The 22,059-nt window shown below is 37.5% G+C and overlaps 1 protein-coding gene across 2 annotated transcripts in view; it reads left to right on the plus strand.

Annotated features, from left to right (window-relative positions):
• Nucleotides 1-610: 610 nt before the first annotated feature.
• Nucleotides 611-22,059, plus strand: part of PLEKHH2 (pleckstrin homology, MyTH4 and FERM domain containing H2) — a 54,129-nt gene continuing 32,680 nt past the window's right edge. Inside the window, exons 1-5 of one of the 2 annotated variants that reach the window (XM_030236018.2) lie at nt 611-690; nt 4,975-5,104; nt 19,780-19,842; nt 20,877-21,026; nt 21,474-21,557. In XM_030236018.2, coding sequence (XP_030091878.2) covers nt 611-690; nt 4,975-5,104; nt 19,780-19,842; nt 20,877-21,026; nt 21,474-21,557 — 507 coding nt within the window. Of the gene's footprint in view, nt 691-4,974; nt 5,105-19,779; nt 19,843-20,876; nt 21,027-21,473; nt 21,558-22,059 lie in introns of those variants that run through there. The other variant, XM_030236019.2, reaches the window with a different exon arrangement.

Here is a 22,059-nt window from a genome sequence, read left to right on the forward strand (position 1 = left end):
AAATGCAAAGTGGGTTATTACCTATCGGATAGGGCAGCTCAGCGAGACCCATCTAGACCGTAATATCCCCAGCACTGCCCCAGGGACCTCACGGTTCCAACCCTCCGGTATGTACTTAACAAATGACCTTCCGCAAGACGTGTACTTTCAATTACAGTGAGCTCCAATGCTGGAGCCGAGGAGCTGCAGAGCAAGCGGAATGCTTCTTCCCAACACCGTCTCCGAAAATAAGAGGAAAAATTCCTAATTCACAAAGGAACTTTAAAAACGGCGATGGGAAATGGGTATGGGCAGTCCGTCTCTTGCTGGGACCCCTACGCCAGCCTTGCCCTCGAAGCCCTCCAGCCTCCAGCCGGGTTCCATCGCCCTCCGTCCCGCCCGCTCCCCGGGACGCCGTCGGGGCCGGAACACGCGGGGGCGGCGGCGGCCCCGGGAGCGCATCCCGCCGGCAGCGCCAGCCCGGGCAGGGCCCCGGCTCCGGGCCGCTCCTCCCGCCGGCGGTCGGGGCCGCAGAGCCGCGCAAGCCCCGCCCGGGCCCCCGCCGGGGGCGGCCCCGCTGCTCAGTGGCCGCCCGGGCCGTCGCTCAGGCGGCCGCGCCGCTCGCCCGGCGATGGTGGGGCGGGCGCCGAGGGGCGCGGGCAGCGCCCACAGCACGGACGGCGCCCGGCGCGGCGAGCCACGGCCGGCCAGGTCTGACCTCCCTTTCCTTGCCCCCTTCCCTCCCTTCGCGAGCGGGGCCGCGCCCGGGCCGGCCCCCGGCCCTTCCCGGCGGCGTGTCCGTCCCGGCGGCGGGGCGCGGTGGCCCCCGGGTGACACCGGCGGGCGGCGGGTGGTGGGTGGCGGAGGGTGATGCTGGGTCACATCGCCGCGGGGTGTCGGGTCACGGCAGGACTTCGGGCTGTCCCCAGGCGATGTCCCCGCCGCTGGGAACTGGCGTGCCTGAGGTCCCGTGAGGTCCAGGCTCCTCTCGTCCCGTTGGCGGTGCCACTGCCGCATCCCTATCGTCCTCCCGAATATAGAAGAGAGAGGAGAACACAACTCCCAAACAAACGTGCAAAATCATGATACTTTGGCGATACCTACACGGCTAGCTTTCAGAATTTCAAGAAATTAAACTGGGAACGTAGTGTGGTGTCACACTGCGACTTAAAAATTGCTGTCATCGGGAAAAGGACATTAAATGATTTTGCGTGCCTTATTCTTGTTTGGTGCACGCATTTGACACTGGGCAGCCGAGCAGGGAGGGGGCAGCCTGGCCCCTGAAATCGGGGTTTGTGGGAGTCTGTGCCCGGGGCTGGAGCGGGCAAGCTCTGACTGGCTGCGTCACTTCACGGGAACAACCTCATCAATACCTAGGAAGCAGCAGAAAAAGCATTCCTACATCAGACTTTGAAGGAAGTTTTAAATAGCGTAGGCAACAGTTTGTTTGAGCATAGAATTATGCAAAATGAGTCAAATGGAAAATAAAGTTACCAGTGTTTGGAGGTGAGTAAGGGCCTTGGCCAGCGACAAACCTGAGAATGACTTCCTTGATTCCTACACAGGTCCACTTTGTGTCTCATCATTTCCCTTCTCCAGTCCAATCTTTATGGCACCAAAAATATTTGTAAGTGCTGAGTTTGGGTGAAAAGATGGAAGAAATGGACTTGAAATTCAAGAGGTATGGTCCAAATTCATTTGGGCCAGTAAATATTTCAGGATGGTGAAGGGACTCCATTATGTACTGCACAAACCCATGCCTTGAAACAGAAGAACTTTCCAAACTTTCTCCAGCAGAGAAGGACATCCAGAACATGCAGACAGAATATGACGCATTTAGTTAAACACTGCATTTTGTTAAAAACAGAGGAAAAAACACTGACAATGTGATAAGGAATATGTAATTTTTTTTAACACACTTCAAAAAGGTAGAACATGGTTCCCTCCCCCCTGAAATGTATTTTGATAATTTCCAAGCAGACAGCAAAGAAAAGGAAATTATATCAATCCCTTTGGGGAGAATGTGACATTCTGACTTCTTGAAGCCTGGAAAGAGGTTTATAAACTTAAAAATTGAAAAAGACAAATTTAATCTTTCCAGACTTGTCAAACTTGTCTCAATTAATTTTTGATGGCATAATTAGAACTTAAGTCTTTAATGAGCACTTTTTTAGTTTACTTCTCAAAAGATTTAACTTTTTAAGGCTCAGGAGAAGCGGAGGGCTTTGCAGTGGGAACTGGAGCAGGAAGAAGGGGCGGGCTCTGTGTAGGTCTGAGTGCTGAATCAGAGTACTCTGTTAAGCCAAGAGAAGATGAACTCATTTTTATCCTCCCTTGGGGAATCAGACAAGAAACAGGAAGTCATTGATTCTAAGTAAGATCATTCACTCTGTAAGTGTAAACAGTGTGTTATGTGCCTGTAAATATTTCCAAAACCCATTGGCTTGTTGGAAAATACAAAGTAAAATATTAAAATCTCTAGCAAAGATCCTGCAGTAACAAGAGTAATTTTCAATCTTTTTATCCATAATGTTTATGGAGTGGAATATTAATGAGTTTGGACATTGGGAAACTGCTTGGCTGGACACACTGTTCACTGCCAGAAATCCATCTACTGAAATGTTTTGTCTGTTGAAAGGAAAACATTTTTAACTCCACCCTGTAATATTGCACCCTATCAAAAAGCAAAACTTCTTTCATTACTTGACCCGTTTGTATTTTCACTGCCACAAGCACTGAAATACCCCACGTTGGCCAGAGGTTGGCCTCGTCCATTTCTGTTTTAGGTACCTGCAATTAGTTAAAAGTGAAAAACCCAAAATATCCTAAATAGTCTAATAACATGTTGCCACTCCTTATGACTTAGGAGACCAGAATTCAGATAAATCTGCAGCTGAAACGACTTCTCCCCTCCAAAACTGCTGCTTGGCAGTGCCACCTTCCCACCTTGAACAGGGGGATTCTGGATAAGCAGAGATGATCATGGATTAGGGACAGGACAACAGTGAGCAGCTTGCTTCCCTGACAGTCCAGGGACTTTTCTGCTAAGCTTAAAAGGAGAATGGCAAAAAACTCCAGAGGTGTCTTGGCCACCAAGGAGGACTGCAGTTGAAATGCTTGTGTTTAGAATGTGGGTGTTGTAGGATGAGCTTAGGAAACTATTTTAATAATGTACTTACATCCTAGTGATTCCATGGGGATTCCTGAGTGGGAGACTGCTGAAAAAGGATAGTTGTAACCTCTGGCTTAGCAGCTTGAATCCCAGCCTGCAGGACCAAAGGAAGAAAGAGCAAAATACGGAGCAGTTGCCTTCAAACAAGTGATTGTAGCAAAAAGTTACAAACCTCGCTTTTTCTTTCCTAGTTTTCCTTCTAAATTAAGGTATGGAATGAAAGAAACAAGGAACTTAGGGTATGAGAAAGGAAAGAAGGTTTTGAGCCAGGGTTTTTCACCTGTTTAGTTAAAATAAATTTGAGAGTCACGTGAGACATGGGAATTTAGAAGCGAAATAGAAAATATTACTGTAGCAAAGAAAAGTGAAGGACTTTTTGGAATCTAGCTCATGACTTTGATCTGTCTCGTGGTGCTTTTTCTTTTTTCTTCCTGTTGTCAAAAACAACAGAGAAGATAAATTCATAGGTGTTTGGTCTCCAGCTGAGGGGTTTCAGGTGGGCTGCCTCTTCCAATGCAGGGAGGAAGGGAAGTGCTTGAAGCTGGGCTTCTGGAGGCCTGGGATAGTCATGGGAGGGGGGCTCTCTGTGGAGTCACTTACTCATCCATGCTAACTGTGTCAGGACTTGCAGTGTGGAGACCTGTATTAGCCTTAATCTTCCTGTATCAGCCTCCTTCATAACCCTGAAAACAGTGGCCACTTGTCTTTCCTCACCCATGTCCCACTCTTGAGGTGACAAACATGCAATAGAACATTATGACTTGTAGTTTTTTCTTTGTTGTGATATTCCAGTGGCCTTCCACTGAATGTTTTTTTTTACATGTTTATTATTTTTAAGATAAATTGGATACTTAGGAGTTATTCAGGCTTTATTTTCAAAGCCAAACCTAAGTGTCCAGAACCCTGCAAAGGCCAGGCCTTTACTTAGCAAGGGAATTTTGGACTGAATGGTTACATTCAGCCATCCACTTACTTTATTAAACTGTCTACAAATACTTGGAATACAACAGAGCCCAGTCCTTCTGCTTACACACAGATGATTTTCTTGGCTTCTCAGACTCAAACCATGATGAGCCAGCTCTCATTCTGAATAATTTTTCCAGAAATGCTGGTCCAGAAGGCCACTGAGACTAATTTCCAGAAGGCATGAGTAGTTAAATGTGGTTAAAAGCACAGAGTGGAGACTGAAACATGCCTGAACCAGGATGTCCTGAGATCTGCAACAGCTAATGCAAAAAGATTGTTTTTCACATGGGGGGTCCATTAGTGACCATTTGCTCACCCACCTTCTTATTTGGAATCAGAAACTTCCATCTTGTTCAGGATATTGAATTTTAAAGGCAATTTGATTAAGCAAAATTTTAAAGGACTTTTAAAAGAGTGGTCTGCCAAACATTTAACTTGCATAAAACCAAATGTGCTACTAACTCACAGGCAGTTACATCTATACAACATTTGCTAAGCAAAAGCTCAGTTCCCTGCAAGACTCTCCTAAGAAAGGATAAATGCAGTAACTGAAGATTAAAATGTGAGATGTGTCTCTGCTTATCAAGGAAAAATAATTGCAGCCATAGGATAACTGAATAAATTAAAATACAATAAACCTAAATATTATCAACACAGATTTCAGAACTTCATAGTTATGATAAGGGCTTCAGAAGACTAACATATTTTTACCATGTTTTATGAAACCGTACTTGTGTAAAATTTGGGGGCATTCTTGACATTTATATAAAATAGGTTAGTATGCATATTAAAATAAAGTCAGACATAAAATACAGACTGAATTTGACATGGGGATTTTTTTCCCTTTCTTTTTCCAGCATAAATATGGCTGAACTTTCAGAGCCAGAAGGTACTGTAAACTGGAAGGAAAGATGTTTAACTTTGGAGTCACAGTTAATGAAATTTCGTCTCCAGGCAAGCAAGATCAGAGAACTGTTAGCAGAAAAGGTAGGTCTCATGGGATGAATTTTAATGATGTATAAATTATTTTATTTTATTATGGGGGTCGATCACAAGTCATGGTTTGGAATTACAAGTACTGAGTTTTTTTCAGAAGGGAAAAAATATCTTTTTACAACAAAATATATGGAAACCATGTATGTTTTAATGCTGTGAAAGAATTTTACACATCAGAATTGCCAGTAAGAAATGTTCATTTTCAAGTAAGAGCACACTGGCAACTCTCCTGTAGAAAAAAATATGTATCCAGTAATCACTTCTACAACACTGAATAATATTTAACACATTTATTAAGCATTTGAGATGTGATTTAAGACACAGAAATCATCACAGAGAAAATCCAGAAGTATTATTTTCCCCAGTATTCTTTAATGTATCATCTGCAGCTATGGCTCATCATCTGAGTGTCTGTATCCAGAAAGTCAAAAGTATTGTAGCATTTAATTTGAATGTTTAAATATTTATTTTATTTTTCAGTGGAAAACATTTCACTTGGCATATTCAAATATGTGTATCCCAAGAGTCATTTTTAATTGAGCCCATATCTGAAATATAAACCCCCCACCATTTTATTTACCTGGTAATATTTTGACAGAACAAGGCAATTAAAAGAGTACAAGAGACAAAAGATCTTAGAGATTTATTGGAACTATGCCATCATTAAGACTCACTTAATTGAATTTCTAATTTAAATGTTTTATTTTAGAAACTCTTCTATGAGCTAAATTTTCCATCAAATGCTCCCCCTAAAGAAAAGTAAAATTCAGATAACCTGATAGTATGTAAATGAAAATACTTTTATTTTTCACATGTAAGTTAATTGTTCTTCTTTGTGGATTTTCCATTCTCCCTTTGAAGCCATAAATACATTTGATCTCCACATTTAGTCCTCTGTGAATCATTCCCACTTTACTATGTTTTGGTGGGGGCAAGAGCTAAATAGTATTAAAGCAGGAAGAAGCAGATATTTTTGGATTTACAAAGAACTCTGGATGATGTACAAAGTTCCAGATGTATTCCAGTCCTTTCCTAATAATGCTTAACATTGTTTTCCTTGACAGCTAAATTAAAAATAACAATTGAGAATGTTTCCATGGAGATACCTGTCTTAATTCCAGGATCTTGCTCAAAGTCCTCTATATCCCTATATGTCATCTATTATTTTATTGACTGTCCACTAAATCTTGCTTGTCAGAAAGCTTCTCTTATCCTGAATAACAAAATACCACCAAAAACTTTGCCACTTCATTGCTCAGTGTCCATTACCAAATGTCTCTCTTGAGCAGCAATGAGCCCTCAAGGGATCTCTGCAGATCTCCCCTGATAACTGCTGGTCACTGTAGGAAGTAACCAATGATGTCCTATTTTTATTCAGCCCTTTTTGTAATTCATGGAGGGACATTCCCTCCTACCCCATGGCTTTTTACTTCCTTGAAACACCTTGCAAAATTCAAATAGTTCTAATAACCAGACCCTCCTTAACTTCAGCCTTGGTGATCCCTTCAGACTTCATTAGCTTTGTAAGCAAACACCTCTCTTTCCAAGGGCCACTTTATCTCTTTCTTTGCCTATAACATTTATCCACATGCACCCTAATTTTGCTGTTACATTTTCTACTAAGTTACTTACTGCAAACATCAGACTTACACATCAATAGTTGGTTCAACTATGTCATCCAGGTCTTGACTGAATAAAATTTGGCAATTTAATACTATTCATTTTATATATTCATGGCCTTATTTGTTCTATGGAAGCACCATCCTCAGTTGGAGATGGAAAAAAATAAATGGAATAAAGAAATTTAGTATTTTCTGCATTAGACTTATTTTCCTTAAGTAGGCATGAAAATTTGCAGCAGTATAAAACAACTTCTAATAAAAAACTTTTTTCATAATAGCAAATTCCACTGAAATTGTATTCTTACAGTTAGTACTCCAAAAGTTCTGCTTCAGTATAACTAAAAATATTGCTGTTAGAAAACATTGTGGTTGAAAACTCTTAATTTTTTCCTAATCCTGTAATTTTTCTGTATGACAAACTCTTATTGAAGAGGTATTGCAGAATATTAGGTTTGGGAAGAATAACAAACTGTGCAAAAGTCATCCTTTGAAATTTCATTAAAGAATTAAAAAAAAATTTAAAAAGGAAAACTACCTGTGCCTTTTATTGTAGTTAGCAAAGCTCAGAGATGAGCAAGTTATTATCATCAGTCTTGGGGGAGAATATCCATCCAAGAGTACAAGCCTGGCTGCTGTAACACTCAGCAGATGATGGGATGCTCACACAGTCAGAGCTGTCAGGTCAGGGGTATCTGTTCTGTCTCTTTGCCCCATCGGCATCACTGCATTTTGGGATGGAAAGTGGCTAAACGCTGGACATGACTTTCCTTGCAACCTTCTAGCAGCCATTGCTACCAAGTTTTATGCAGCTGCTGCTGACTGCAGTTTTGGCAACCAAAAAGTTAAGATTCACGAACAGAACTTCACAAAACTATACAAGTTTTAAGAAAGATTTTAGAAATTTGAATGCTTGCTATTTGACTTTTCATTTGTTCATTTACAGTTTGTATTTATAGGCTTAACTGCTAGAAATACCCTCTTAAATTAACAGCAATGTATGCATAATCATATAATTTCAGATATCAACACAAAAACCCCCAAACAAACAGAATAAGATGGATAAAACCACAAGTCTTCAGCACTGTGCTCAAAATAAAGTATTCAAAGGCAAATTCCACTCTCATCTGTGAGAAAGATGACCCCAAAATAGATAAAAAAACTTCAGAACTTACATAACTGCCCTCTTGTTTCAGTTTGCCTTACCTTTCTCAGAAATTTTAGAAAAAGCAAAGTGATTACAGGAGTTACATGAGAGAAACATTTTCTGTTGAAGACCACAGGTCCAACAAGTATTCAGCTGGGAAAATTCGACATAATACTCTCCAGAGCAGAGCATTAACAGACTTAATGAAAAATAATCTTTCTCCTTACTGTGCCACTTTGACTTTTTAATATGAATCTTTCACTCATAAACTGGAATTCAGTTGGGACATGTATCAAAGTCTGGTCAGAGCTTAATAAAATTTGATCATAATCATCTGCAAATTTAGACATTTGGCACAATTCAAAAGCAACCATTTTACAAATGGGCAGTAAAATCTTTGCTTGTATTTCTGAGTTGGTTTCATTTGCCAGTAACTCAATGGTTATTTTTTCACATGTTTTAATTTTTGAAATTATACCAACAGCTCTCAGTATAAGTTAAAAAAAAGATACCCTCCCACTAGTTTGAAATTGAACTGCGTGGGATTGTTAGTCAAAAATGTATTTGGGAAATAGTAAAGGGAGTAATGAAGACCCAATTGGTCAGTAGTTGACAGTCATCCTGAGACTAATGACAAAATAATAATGCAGCTGATATCAAGCTTTATAGGTACTTTCTGGATTTGTTACTTGTTATAGAATGAAACACATTGGCAAATGTGTCAGAAATAATTCTCACCCTTACTTTGATGAGCACAGGCCTTTATTTGTGGTTTTGTTTACAATCATCTCTACTCCATGAAATGTGTACTGAAACACTGAACAATAGCAGCAGACAGTGATCCACTTCAAAGCAGCAACAAAATCATAGCAGTGTGGTGTGACAGATGTAAAACCCCATGGGTATTATACTGTGTAATTGTAGAAAACAGAGTAAGGATGATACTGTGACAAAAACAGAGAGTCTGTACAGGAAGGTAAGAGAAATGGATTGGTGGTAATTCTCTAGCTTTCCTCCTCTGGCTGTGTTTGAGAGGTATCTCTGCAAGACAGTATCAAGGAAAGGAGTTAACATCCTGTCACCTCAGGTGTATGACTTGACAGAAACTGCCATTGGGTTCTTCCTCTTATACTTGTTGTATAATTTAGTCTAGAATCAAATTTAAATAAGGGATGTCTTGAATCTAGCCATTTCCAATAGTTGTGTATGACCTGTGTGAGCCCATAAATGTATTCAGGCTGGATTAACTGAATAGTCAGTGATCAAATCTTCCAATCTGGACGCCTAAATGCTCAGTCCTAAACTCATATTTAGACTGTAAGCTAGAGCATTTCTTATTCTAGTGTATAAGAAATACTTTTCTTATACACTAGAAATAAAATACCTTTGCAAAGTTATTTTATTTAATAGCCCCCCTGCAAATAAATGAAGAATTAACTTGAAAAGTATTGAGTATATTATTCTAACAGAAGTGTTGTGGTTCAGAAAAACAAACTATTGACTGTGTTCTGTAAATTTAGGAAGTAGTGATCCTTGAAACTCAGCTGAGGAGTTTGAGAAATTTGCATTGTAAATGTGTTGCAGCAGTACAGCTACTAGGGATTTAATTTTTTACTGAACTTGAGGAAAAGAGAGAGAAGCAAGGGAGTATACAAGGTTTTCAGAAAACTCATTTCCATTCCATGTTGTTTGTTTTTAGTATTTTTTCATTTGGCCAAGTAAAGTCTATATTTATAAATCTAATGTGCAAAGAAAGAAACCTTGTTGAAGTTTGAAGCAGAAGCTGCTGCTGTAAGTGGGAGAGGTCTTTACAGGAATTTAAGGAATGATGTTAGAAAGTATCCTAGTAAGCCAAATTTAGGATGGCTGTGAAACAGCTTGAAGCAGAAACCTGTATTTTAATGCAGCTCGAGTCTTAGGTATGTGAAGAGTTTACAAAAAAACCCTTTGTTGAGTAAAAAATTACATGTTTCTACTGCAAGTTTAGCTTCCAGCTGGCATTTCAAGTCACAGGAAAAGTTGGTGACTTTCATTCTTTTCCCAGTAAGTGCATTTTTCACCTAGAATATGCATGCAATGTAAGGTATAAAGTTGATGTTCTTCCTACCACTAAAAAATCTTTTTAGTAGAGGAACTACATAGTTGTGTTAAATTCCCACTTGGGCAGACTCCACTGAATTTCATCAGACCCCATAAGGACTGAATATGGCACTAATCCAAATGCTGTATTATGGGCTTTATATGAATGTCTCCAAGTTTGTTTCCTGCAGTGTTGAGGGTCATTATGTTATGCTTTAAGTGGTTTTCAACAAATATAAATGATGATGAGAGAGAATTCTTTTCATGTATATGTTGTTTTAACCTTCCACTTGGATATTCTATGTATACATGCTCAGCTAGCAATGAGTGTGTACATCACAAATGTAATATTATTTATGCTTTCTGAACAGATTATGAAAATTGAATGATAATCAATTTTTAGGCTAAGTACTATTTTCAGTATATTCCAAAGCATAAAGCATTTTGGACTTTGTCTTGCAAACCAACAGCTAAATCCATGTCCCACTGTATTTTTATTCCTTTCACAGTCCTATTTATGGCATGTCATTTGACATTTGAAAATGAAGCAGATGCAGTCTGTTTTGTTATCTCTGGCATGGTAATTTCATGTTTAATGTTTTTGGAGGAAAAGTCAGTAACTCATTGGACTTACAAAGTGATTGCCAATATAAAAATTGTAAAAAAGAACAATGAGCATTTCCATTTGCAATCAAAAGATTATGAAGGGTAAAGGGGAGTAGAATACAGTTGAACAAAAATTATTCAGATGAAGCTTATTTTTCAGTATTTAGTTGTCCTTAAAAATTCATCTCATTGTGAGGAATAATTCGGATGAAGTTAGGAAGGTACAAATAGGAGAAAGCAGGGAGAGTTAAGGAGAATAAAAGTTTATATGAATAGAGTAGTAGTTTTGTTTTGCACCTTTTTAATACCCACACACGTTTCTTATAGTTTCATTATTATCCCTTGTCTATTATTAAGTTAATGCTATGCCTTTTTAAAATGGTGGAGCTTTTTTTTGTTTTGTAGTTTTTGTACATCTTAAAATGACATTCTTTCTAAGGAGGTTGAAAATGGAAAAAAAGAGAGCTCAGGAAGCAATAAAGTAGTTATTCTTGTAGAGGCGTGGCTTGGTAATGGCATGAAGAGCACAGCCTTTGCTGTGAGGCTAGAGGATTAATATCTCCTTCCTGGTGGTATTCACTTCTCATCCAGCCCACCTATCATGGGGAAGTCAATGGAATTTGTGGAAACTGTGATAATGGGTCCTTAGCCAATCTAATACTTGTTTAGCATTTCACTTATAGGATCTACAAGACTTTGTTCCCCGTTTTTGATGGTGAGAATTCTTTTTGTTCATATAGTTTTCATTACCCTGGGAGTATACTTTCCTGCTTTAAAGACCTGTTGTCTTGTCTTTATTATACATATTTTTGGAATCTCTTGCTCCTTTACCATGGGTTTCCATACTGTCCTATGCACTTGAATGTCATGAATAAATTCAGTTTCAGTCAAGTTTTCTTTTTTGAAAATGTTGGCCATGCGTGGTACCTTTGTTTCACAAGCCATCACCTCTCAGGCTGTGGCACATCCTGTTTCAGGTGGATGCTCATGTAGCTCTAATCAGAAGCCACAGTTCAGGGAGACACAGGCAGCAGAATTTGCTCAATTGCAGTACAGTGATCAGTACAAAACAAAGCAGATGAACATATTCTTGACGTATGTTTGTCGTTTTCATGATTAGCACTACGTGAGACTTCTTTTTTCTTGGGGCCTTGGTACCTTCTTCCCTCTCACTGCAATATCTTCACTCCTTTCAAGATTTTGAATGCTCTGATAATGTCTGTGCTAAGAGTAGCCATCTATCTAATTTGTGTTTGATTGTGTCTCTGCAGTTTAACTATCAGGATAAGATCTGAGTTGGGAAAGATGACTACCAGAAAGAGGAAATTTCCTAGTGTTTTACCAGGCTTAGGAAAGTTCTGTGACTGACACTGGGAGAAGCAGAGTTACTGAGCCTGCATTACGTGCAATTCAATTGTCCTTCACTACACTGCCTCTTCAAATCCCACTGCTGAATTTAACCTTTTAAAATCTGTATGTTTGCTGGCAGCTGTCCTAGACTACGAATTCTGGAAAAGTTCCCTCTCTAGGCTTTTCTGTTTTGTATTTTTAAGTTATATAATTTCCCAAAGAAATCAGGAATTTTACTACAATGAACTCAACTGAGATGTGAAAGATTGTTTTTTCATATGTACTTTTCACTCATTTAATGACCACCAGAAAACCTTTTGAGATAAATAATTCTTGATATCATGTTTAAGTATTGAAAAGAACTTGAAAGACGTAAAATAACTCAGTAGTCTAATCAAGGAGAGCAACAGAAATTTTGAGCCTGTTTTTTTTTTTTTTATTTATTTTGGAAACTAAGAAAATAGAGACTGATAATTTTTGGAGGTTTCATTTTGTTCTAAGGAAAGGCTTTTGTGCTAAGCACAGTTCAAAAGAATGAGCTGAATTGCTAAAAAGGAGAAGTAAGAGGCTTGCAATTAAGAAGTAACTTTTGCCTACCTAGGAGAGCAGTGCCAGAAGTTCTGTAGTTAGAAGTGAACAGGATTGCAGTTCTGCACATGCAGATTGTAGAACTGCTGGTCATCTGCAGAAGTGGCTGTGTGTCTGTTTGTGGTGTGTGCACGTGTGTGTGCATGCATAGATGCAACTTTGACATCAAAGAATCAAATTGTTTTTACACTTCCTTCATGTGTGTGACAAAAAAAAAGGAATTGGTTAGATGGCAAATTTGCAGATGAATAGTTGACAGTGCTTTGTTCATGAGAAGAATTGTAGCCTTTTCCCTGTTAATTGGTATTAAAAATGAAGAAGACAGGAGAAAAAAAACCATGGGTGAGTGCTGAAAAGTGGCAGCTTGCAAACTGCCAGTGGTGAACCTAAGCTGTGTTGCAGTAGTCATGACCTAGGTGAGCATTCAGGTGAGATCTAAAGGAAATATAAAGATGTAGTTTTCTGAATTTAACCCAGATGAGTAATTCTTTATCTGATTTTTTTTTTCATGTAGGAAATAATAACAAACCATACAATTTTATATACAATACATGCTTGGTCTCTAAGTAGCCTTAGGAGCATTTGAGGCCCATTGAGACTTAACCTTTAGCATTAGCCCTTGTGGGGAGATCTGTGACAAAAAATATTAGTTTCAGAAAGCAATTCTTCATTTTGAGGACTAAAAAACTGAGTAATACTTTTATAGGCTTCATATTGTTCTAGGGAAAAGCTATTGGGCCAAAATACCAATTTTTCACTAAAGGCATTTTTAATTTTATAAATGCAGGTGGGTCTGAAGTATCATTTCCTAGATTATACAAAATGGATTTCTCCTAATAAGTTAAATGCAAGGCTGTTCAAGTAAAGATAAGTCTCTCTAATTATATAAGAATACTTATATATATATAAGAATACTTTGTTCTTTATTGACTGATTTTTTTATCCCAAAGGGAATTATTGTATTCCCTTTGGGATAAAAAAATCAGTCAATAAAGAACAAAGTATTCTTCCCCAAGGCATGTGCTCATTCCTTCTTTACAAATTATCTTCTTGTTTATTTTTCCTATGAAATGTTAGTATAAGTATTTTACATCTCTTTTCTTTAGGTGTTTTGTCTACATGGCTTAATTAGGTCATATTTAAAGTTTGTTGTAGCTTATAAAGATCTACCATTGCCCTTATAGAGAATACATAATACATTGAAGAGAAATGTCAAGGCAGAAAGAATAATGTTGGAAAATATGGATGGAACATACCTAGTCAGGTTTTTAATAAATGAGTTACAGAACTAGGAGGAATATTACTGTATTTTCTTAAGCTAAACCACTGGAAGAGAGATTTTTTGTAAAAAGAGTAAGTTTTACCATTGCTTTTAACTAAAAAATATGTGCAAGGCTTTATAGGATTGGGCACAGCATATTATAAAACGTGAAAACTGGTTGTCATCAAAGCCATTGAGAAGCAGATTACTTGCTTTTAAGAAGTACTAACTTTTCTTCTGGAAATGCAGAGATTTGTTGAAATATTTGGTCTAAACATAGGACTATAGAATAAAAGGGGAAGTCTTGGTTAGATGAGGTAGCTGGCAGGCATAGTCTTCAAACCATTTATAAATTTACCAAGCATCACACACACACACACAAAAAAAAAAAAAAAACCACCAAAAAAAACAAAAAAAAACCGAGATCTTTTGTCTTCATAGCTTCTATTAGAAGGTGCTTCTAAAATCTTTTTTTACTCAATGTGAAAAATGAGTGTCTTCTAGCTGCCAGCCTGTGTGTATTCATCACCTGTTTATATCTGCTGGCACCTTTGAAAGACAGTTGGAGGTGTGTTTATCCCTCAATTGCTTTTTCTTTACTTTTAGAAGCAATGATATACCCATGTCTCTGGTTTTGGTAAGTCCTATGTGGTAGGAGGACTGGTAGTTCATTGTATCTAAAAATGGGCAGATTTACTGCTTCTTCTTTTTTTTTTTTTTTTTTTTTTTTTTAAATGGGGAACATTATTTTTCAGCCACAGATAATTTAGGCTTTTTTTTTCAGATGATGAAGATTTGAAAAGTTGAAGTGCAAGGAAAACAACAGACTCTAAACATACCAGTCTCAAATCACCACAAGTTCTGCATTTCATCAACAGACAAACTGTTCAGAAACATTAGGTTTTAACTCATTTTTACTTTTTAAAAACTTTGACCTGTTATCAACATGTTTGGCAAGGCATACAGAGAAGTAATGCTTTTCTTTTTGTTCATAATTGGTTGTATTTTTTCCTATATGTATTTCAAAAAGCCTATGTGATACAACTACATTGTTTATAATATTAAAAACTAGGAGACACTATATTATGCACTGATTATAATGTGAATTTCAAACAAAAATGGGATAAATTATGTTGTATATTGACGTGGGTAAAAAATAGGAGTTTGTTCCTATACATAACAAACATTTTTCAGATTTCAAAAAGAAACTAATAACAACAATTTTCATTTTTAAAATAAAATGTTCCCTTTAAAATTGTTAAATAACTATTTCAAGTAACAGGAAAGTTCTCATTTTAATGCTGTAATTTCTCTCTAATACACACTACAGGAATAATGATCTCTACATAAATGTACAGAAATGAAAGTATATATATATACACACACACAGATATATATAGAGTATATATATACATAGGATATGTATATGTACATCTACTATGTACATATAGTATGTATATATAGTGTAAAAATATGTATGTATGTATACTATATATATATACACATAGTATATGTACATATACTGTATATGTGTATTTACTTTGTATATATACAAAGTATATATATGCATATATGCATACAAAAGGTGTATTTTTTAAGTTTGTGAGTGATGACTTTTGAGTTTATACCCTTTGCTAATTTTGTGTAATATGTGCTTTACACAAATGAAAATTTCTTTACTTGCACAAAAATATATATGTTCAACATTTCTGAATACAGCCAAGAAACTTCCAGGTGACCCTTGAAAAGGAGTCCCTTTATGATTTGCCTTTGTATTGTACAAAATTCCCAGTGACTGTGTGTTGTACTTCAATGTCCAGACCCCCAAGGCAATACACCTCTGTTTTTATTGCTGCCATGTTTCTTCAAAGCATTCACTGTTTATTCACATGTGGCATTTCTCTGTTCATTGTTTGAACAAAAATAGCTCAATTTGATGAGTGTCAGATGTAGAGTAGTTATTTCCTTACTTAGTTTAAAACCAAATCTGTTTCTAACAATAGAAACTGTTTTCTGTAATTCAGTAATTGATGCAGCATGCACTAATCTGTTTTCTGGAAATGGTAAGAGAATTTTTACCTTAAAGACAGAAGGAGAAAGTGCAGGTTAAAGTAGCATCTCCTCTTCTGTACCTGTGTTCTTTAGTCAATATGCTTCTATATTTTGTATATTTAAGTCTGTAAAATAAAAACCAGTATAGATTATGACAGGACATCTCTGAATTCTCAGTGAACTTGCACCAATCCAATGTGGGTGATAGAACAATTCCTTACAAGAGGTAGGTTGAACTGGGGCATTATTTCAACTTACCGTATTTAGGACATGATAGAAAATTGTGCTTAAACATATCTCACATGCCAAATGTTATCAATAACATGATGGCCCTCCATGTTTCTCCTGGGAAGCCAACTTTATGTCAGCTGATCCTTTACAGACTGTAGTTCATTCAAGAACCTAACAGCTGATACAAAACATTTTGATCCAGTGATACTGGCAATTTGCTGAGGTGTATACAGAAAGAAGTTGGTGGGACAGAGGTCTGGGTCAACAGATCTTTCTTTTTTTCAAATGGAATTCTTTATAAAGTCAGAGTTGGTTGTCAGTATTCAGGATGCTGCCACAGGTGAGAGTTCTGTGTCTGACATTTGCCTCTGATCATGGATATGGCTGCTGTTACCTGCCACATCCATCCTCAGGTTAAGGATTTTTTATTAATTTTTATTTGAGAATCTTAAGCTATCAATGCATGGTGTGAAATGGCCTTCATAGTCTTTGGATACAGAGGATTTAGCATTGCATTTTATTCTTGATGAGTTCAAAGCATGACTTGATTTAAACCATTAGCTATTCAACCAGGCTTGCATTTCCCCCTTCTCTCAGTAATGCTGTGATCACTGTTGAGAAGCTTGTCACTCACTTAAGAAGAAGGTTTAAGGTTAGGTTTTGTTTCTGAAGAAAAATTCTTCCCATAGAAATTGTTCCAATCTTTTGCCCAACAAGTTTAATAGCCTTCAGAGTATTCTAAGGTAGTAATTTCTTCTGTTGAACTTCACAGGCTTATAAACAAGCAAGGCTGTCAGAGTATAGATTTAAATCTAATTTTTCAGGAAAAACCATCTGGTGATTATTTATGCAAATGGCAAAACCATATTTTTTTAAGTTTCATTATTGTTACAGCAGACCCTGCAAAACAAACCTCTATTAACTCTAAATAATGGGAAAATCAGGACTCATTCAGTAATTATTATGTAGCACCAAGACTATTGAAACACTGGCATATTTAATTTTAAGATAATTGCTCATGTTTGGTAACCATGATATTTGATTTGACCATGATATTTGATCATGTTTGGTACCCCTGATATTTGATTGGTGATTTGCACCAATCCAATGTGGGTGACAAGAACAATTCCTTGGAAGAGGTTGAACTGGGGCATTCAGCGTGCTGAACTGCTGAATAACATAGATTGATTTTTTCTAATATGAGACTCCTAAAAGAAACTGAAGACCCTTTAGAAATTTTGCAAATAATATCTCACATTTAGTTGTTGCCAGTTAGCTGACTAACATATGCATATTGTGAGACTACACAAGGATTCTCAGCACACCTTCTTGAAACCTTCAATAGTTAAATATTGAAGAGACAAAAATAATGAAGAGACCTAAATTGTTCTTCCCTTTATAATCTTGGCATGATCTTTCACTTGGTAGTATTCTCTCAGCTTCTTTGGCTCCTGACTTTCTGTTCATCTTAGCAACAGCTTTATTCCAATCATATTCTTGGTCCCAGTAGCCTACATGTGTGTATTCCTGACAAGAGGTGCACTGTGCAGCACCAATGCACAGCCATGGCAGGAATGTGGGCCTTCAGTGCACTGGATTCTCCAGGACTCCAGTGGCTGTGTAGAAGAGCAGCAGTACACTCAGAGATCATGAGTGTACTGCTGGAGAGCCCAGCTGTTTGCAGGTTTAGGCCAAGTTGGAGCTGGTTGTGCTTGCAATGGCAGCCGGGTGAACTTGGCAAGCAACATTTTCAGGTTTTAATTCCATTTACTAAACCTGTCACCTTTCTGATACTGCCTTACAGATGAAATGACCTTAACTTATGGAACATAAATTGCCATTTGCTGCCATGCATTTCCAAATTGCCTGTGAAAGTTGATGAACAACTTGCTACTCATCAGTGAATTTCACAATATAAATATCTGAAGTTTTCTGTCATAATATTATTATTTCTGTCACAATGTTAATAGTTTTCTGTCATAATAGTAAGTCAGAACATTATAGAGTATTAGTTCATTATTAGTACCTGCACTTCCACCATATTTGGCACAGTGCCTTTATTACAGCTGACCATATATTCAGAAATAACCTCAATTTTTGAATCCCAACTCACTAAAAAAATAGATGTCTGAAAAATGATATTAAAGTAAGTCTGGCAACCAAACTTCTGTTTGAATGTAAAACTAAAAAGACAGATGGAAAGTAACCTTAGAAGTCAAAATTCCAAAAATAAAACTCAAAGTTAAAATCTTAACATGAGGTCATTTCAATATGAAATTAAATATGTGAGCAGAGAGGAAAAAAGAAGGCTTATCTCCCTGTCCATCTGGCAAATGAATGACTGGGAAGATCAAAACCTTAAAACTGTTCTTGCAAAACAACTCACTGGGGACCTGGCCATAACTATGTGGATTGTGAAATGTTTGTTGCTCTTGTATCAGTGGTGTGTTGTGGTATTATTATAATGTAGACTTTGGGGGTTTGTATTGTATGAGAAAGTACTGGAAGGTGAGTCATAGTTGCTTTTTTTTTTTTTCTGTTAGTGAAAACTCATTTTCTCCATTTTTAATTATTGATTGATAGAAAATGATGACTCTGTCCTTGTATGGATATGGTGCTAAAAGTTTCATGTGATTAGCAGCATAACTGGGAAGAGAAAAAAAGAGATGGAGAATGAAAAAGAAATTGAAAGATGCCAGAAACTGAGTACAAACAAGACAGGATGAAACTGATTATTTTAAAACCATGCACTAAATTGAAGAAGGAATAAAATGGGTTCCATTTGCATTATTTGCATCACAAGCTTTTCTTAGAACAATTGTGAAGCTGAATACTGAGTATGGCAGTATTTATTATTTGATGAACTGAGGTCTTATCTAGATATTTCCTGAGAACCACTAAGACCTTAAGTCATAGAATACCTTACGAATTTTCAAGTGTTACTTCAAACCAGGGTTTGAAAGTCAGCAAAGAAGGTCAGGGTAAGAAAGTCAGCAAAATCAGACTAAAGGGCTGTTAACAAAATGTAACAAAATGTAAACAAAGTAGATCTTTCTGGCCTGTTCTGTACTGTTGGGAAAGCCTTCAAACTAAATCCTGTAAACTGCAGGGGTTTTCCAAGGCCCTGGGCAAAGACTGAGCCCATGATTCATTAGGCTATAAAGTAAGAGATCAGGGTCTTCCCCTCTCAGAGGTGACCTGCACTTCTCCATGGACACTGCTCTCTGTCTTCATCCACTGCTGCACCTGAGGCCACTGTGTCCCTTCTGCCACATCCTGCCTTCTTTCCTGCAACAGTGGAGAAGTCTAGGACAGTCCTTGCAGTGTATTTCTCCAAAACACTAAATTTGTCAACATCAGAAGGATTAGCAGCCAAGTTCCCTCTACTCTTCCCTCTTCTGGAAGAACATGAGGAAAGTTTCAGGACTATTGTCAAAGGAATTTCTACTCTTGGTAGTAGGGGAGAAAAAGCAGTGTGTCATATGGCAGCCAGAGAATTAATTATGAAAAAGGGTGTATATATTATTTTCTGTTGAAGAGTATTTATAATGTTTTAATACAGTCACAAGGGTGAAATCTTCTCTCAGTCTGACACACACAGTTTATCCTTTTATTTTTATGCTCCTGCTCACCACGTGTCCTTTCCTTTTTCAAAACAGACCATGAAAATATATTTTTCTGATGAGAGGCAGAAGGCATGGCCATTTAACTGTATGTTTTTATACATCTACAGATGCAGCAGCTTGAGAAGCAAGTTATAGATGCTGATCGTCAAGCAGAGAGAGCATTTCAGCAGGTATAAATGGAATAAATATCTCCGCTAGCTGTGTGCATGTGCTACTTTAATGAGGTGAAATTTAAAAAGTTGCTTGATTTTTAAGTACTTCTAAAAATGGAGAAGAAGACAGTTTCCTTTAAAGTCTATTGATTTTTCTTATTAGAGAGTTCTAACACATTTCTTTGCTCACTGTTCAGTTCATTTCAATAAAGTCAAAGCTAACATCACAAATCAAAAGTAGATGCATGGAATGAGCTTCCTCATTGGTGCATCATGAATCTTTGATACATTATGCATGTGGAAGCAAAGAGGAGAGGAAAAAATGATCTGGTCTAGAAGATCTGTAAGAAAATAAAATCAGGCTGCCCAATACAGCCTCTAAATAGAGCTGTTCTGTGTTGTTTGTTCCTCTTGTAGAAGTTAGATCATTTAAAGAATGAGATCGTAGCTAAATATTTAACTGAAGTTGCCTTTTGATTCCAAATGGCAGACTTAAGCTACTGTAGACATTTTATGAACATACCTCTGGTACCCCTGAATCATTCCTCATATCTTACTGTGAGCCAGATAGAAACTGAAAATTATAAGACTAAAATGTTCATGTACTAATTTGGAGTTAGAAAACATTCCTGACTACAAGCCAAGTATTTTTAAGCTTTTTTTTTAGAATGCTACCGATAATTTGCTGGGGTTTTTTATAGTGTGCAATTGTTTATTTATTAAAACATTGTTTACAGCTCCCTGTAGATAAATTGCATTCTTCCCATACTGGTGTTTCTAAAAGCTTCTGTGTTATAAAACTAGAAGCCTCTCACAGATACTAACAAAACCTGTGTAAGATCTTCCAGTGTTTTGCCAGTCCTGTTGGTATTAAATTAAAAGGGAGATAGAATGAACTGTGGGGATTCTTCTCAAATAGGCTTCAAAACTTTCCAGGGTTGTCTTGAATCTTAAGTGCAGAGGCAATTTTCAGTTTATTTTTTGATTAAATTAAAACCTTTGACTTGGGAATGTTATGTTCCTTAAACTTTTACATTTGACTTTCCAAATAGGTGCAGATCATGGAAGAGAAATTAAAAGCAGCAAATGTTCAAACAAGTGAATCAGAAACCAGGCTGTATAAGAGGTGTCAAGATCTGGAGATCGTGATACAAGATAAAAATGATATAATACAGAAGCTGGAGCAACAACTTGAAGAACAGGTTAGGAATAATGGTGTTAAAAAAGAGAAACATAAATTCCGTTTTTAATTATACAAAAGGAAAATAAAAATTCAGCTCAATGGAGGACAGAAAGTTTACCATTATTTCTGTTGTTTGATTAAAGAGGTTCCCATTGGAAGTATATAATTTGAATAGTGTTTATTCCTTTTAAAATGAAGCTCTGGCTTCCATTGAAAGAACATGTGACCTTTAAGAGGGGAAAGATGATATTCCTCTTCACTGTCCCTCCTGGAGAGCTTTCATTCTTACTAGAGGAAAGAGGAATAGCAGCCTCTGTGAAGACTCTAGTCCTCATTTTTTAAAAGTCACCATCCATTACCCAGGAGCCTGAATTACTTCAAGCAATCTTAGGATTTGTGTCTGAAGATACTACTCAGGCAGATTATATTACTCAGTGAAAAATATGCTTATGTCATTTTTTTCCAGAAGCAAATAAGACTGCAAGAAGCAAAAATCATAGAAGAAAAAGCAGCTAAAATAAAAGAATGGGTGACAGTCAAGCTTCATGAGGTATAACTCTTGCTACAATACTTACACAGGAAATACAATGGTGTGACTGGATATCCCTTGGACCTTTCGGCTGTTAAAGGCCTGCATGCCTTGCAAACATTGCTTCCCCCTTTCATTGATTTTATAGTTATTTGCTGGAAAGAGGAGAATTGAAAACAACGGCACAGAGAGCAGAGTGTCCATGTCCACCTAAATTCTGATGCCTGATTTGGTCAGCCAGTATGATCTGGGTCCTCTTTCTGAAGAAAGGACCCAGCACTCCCCTCTGAAAGGTCAACTTCTCCACTAGTTGAGAGAGCTTAGCTGGCAAACTTAGCTTATTCAAGCAGATGCCTGAAGTGTGAATAATCTCCAGAAAGCGGACCAAGCCTGCTGGGGCCTGGCAGAAAAAAGGCCTTGATCATTTTTTATTTCACAATGCCCACACTGCTCTTAGTCATGAATAGTTTCAGGGACACCAGCTCTAGTTTCAAGAAACCAGTTGTCTCCCTTTTTTCTCTGC

Source organism: Serinus canaria, chromosome 3 (assembly GCF_022539315.1).
Source record: "Serinus canaria isolate serCan28SL12 chromosome 3, serCan2020, whole genome shotgun sequence".
In the NCBI taxonomy this organism is placed as follows: Eukaryota; Metazoa; Chordata; class Aves; order Passeriformes; family Fringillidae; genus Serinus; species Serinus canaria.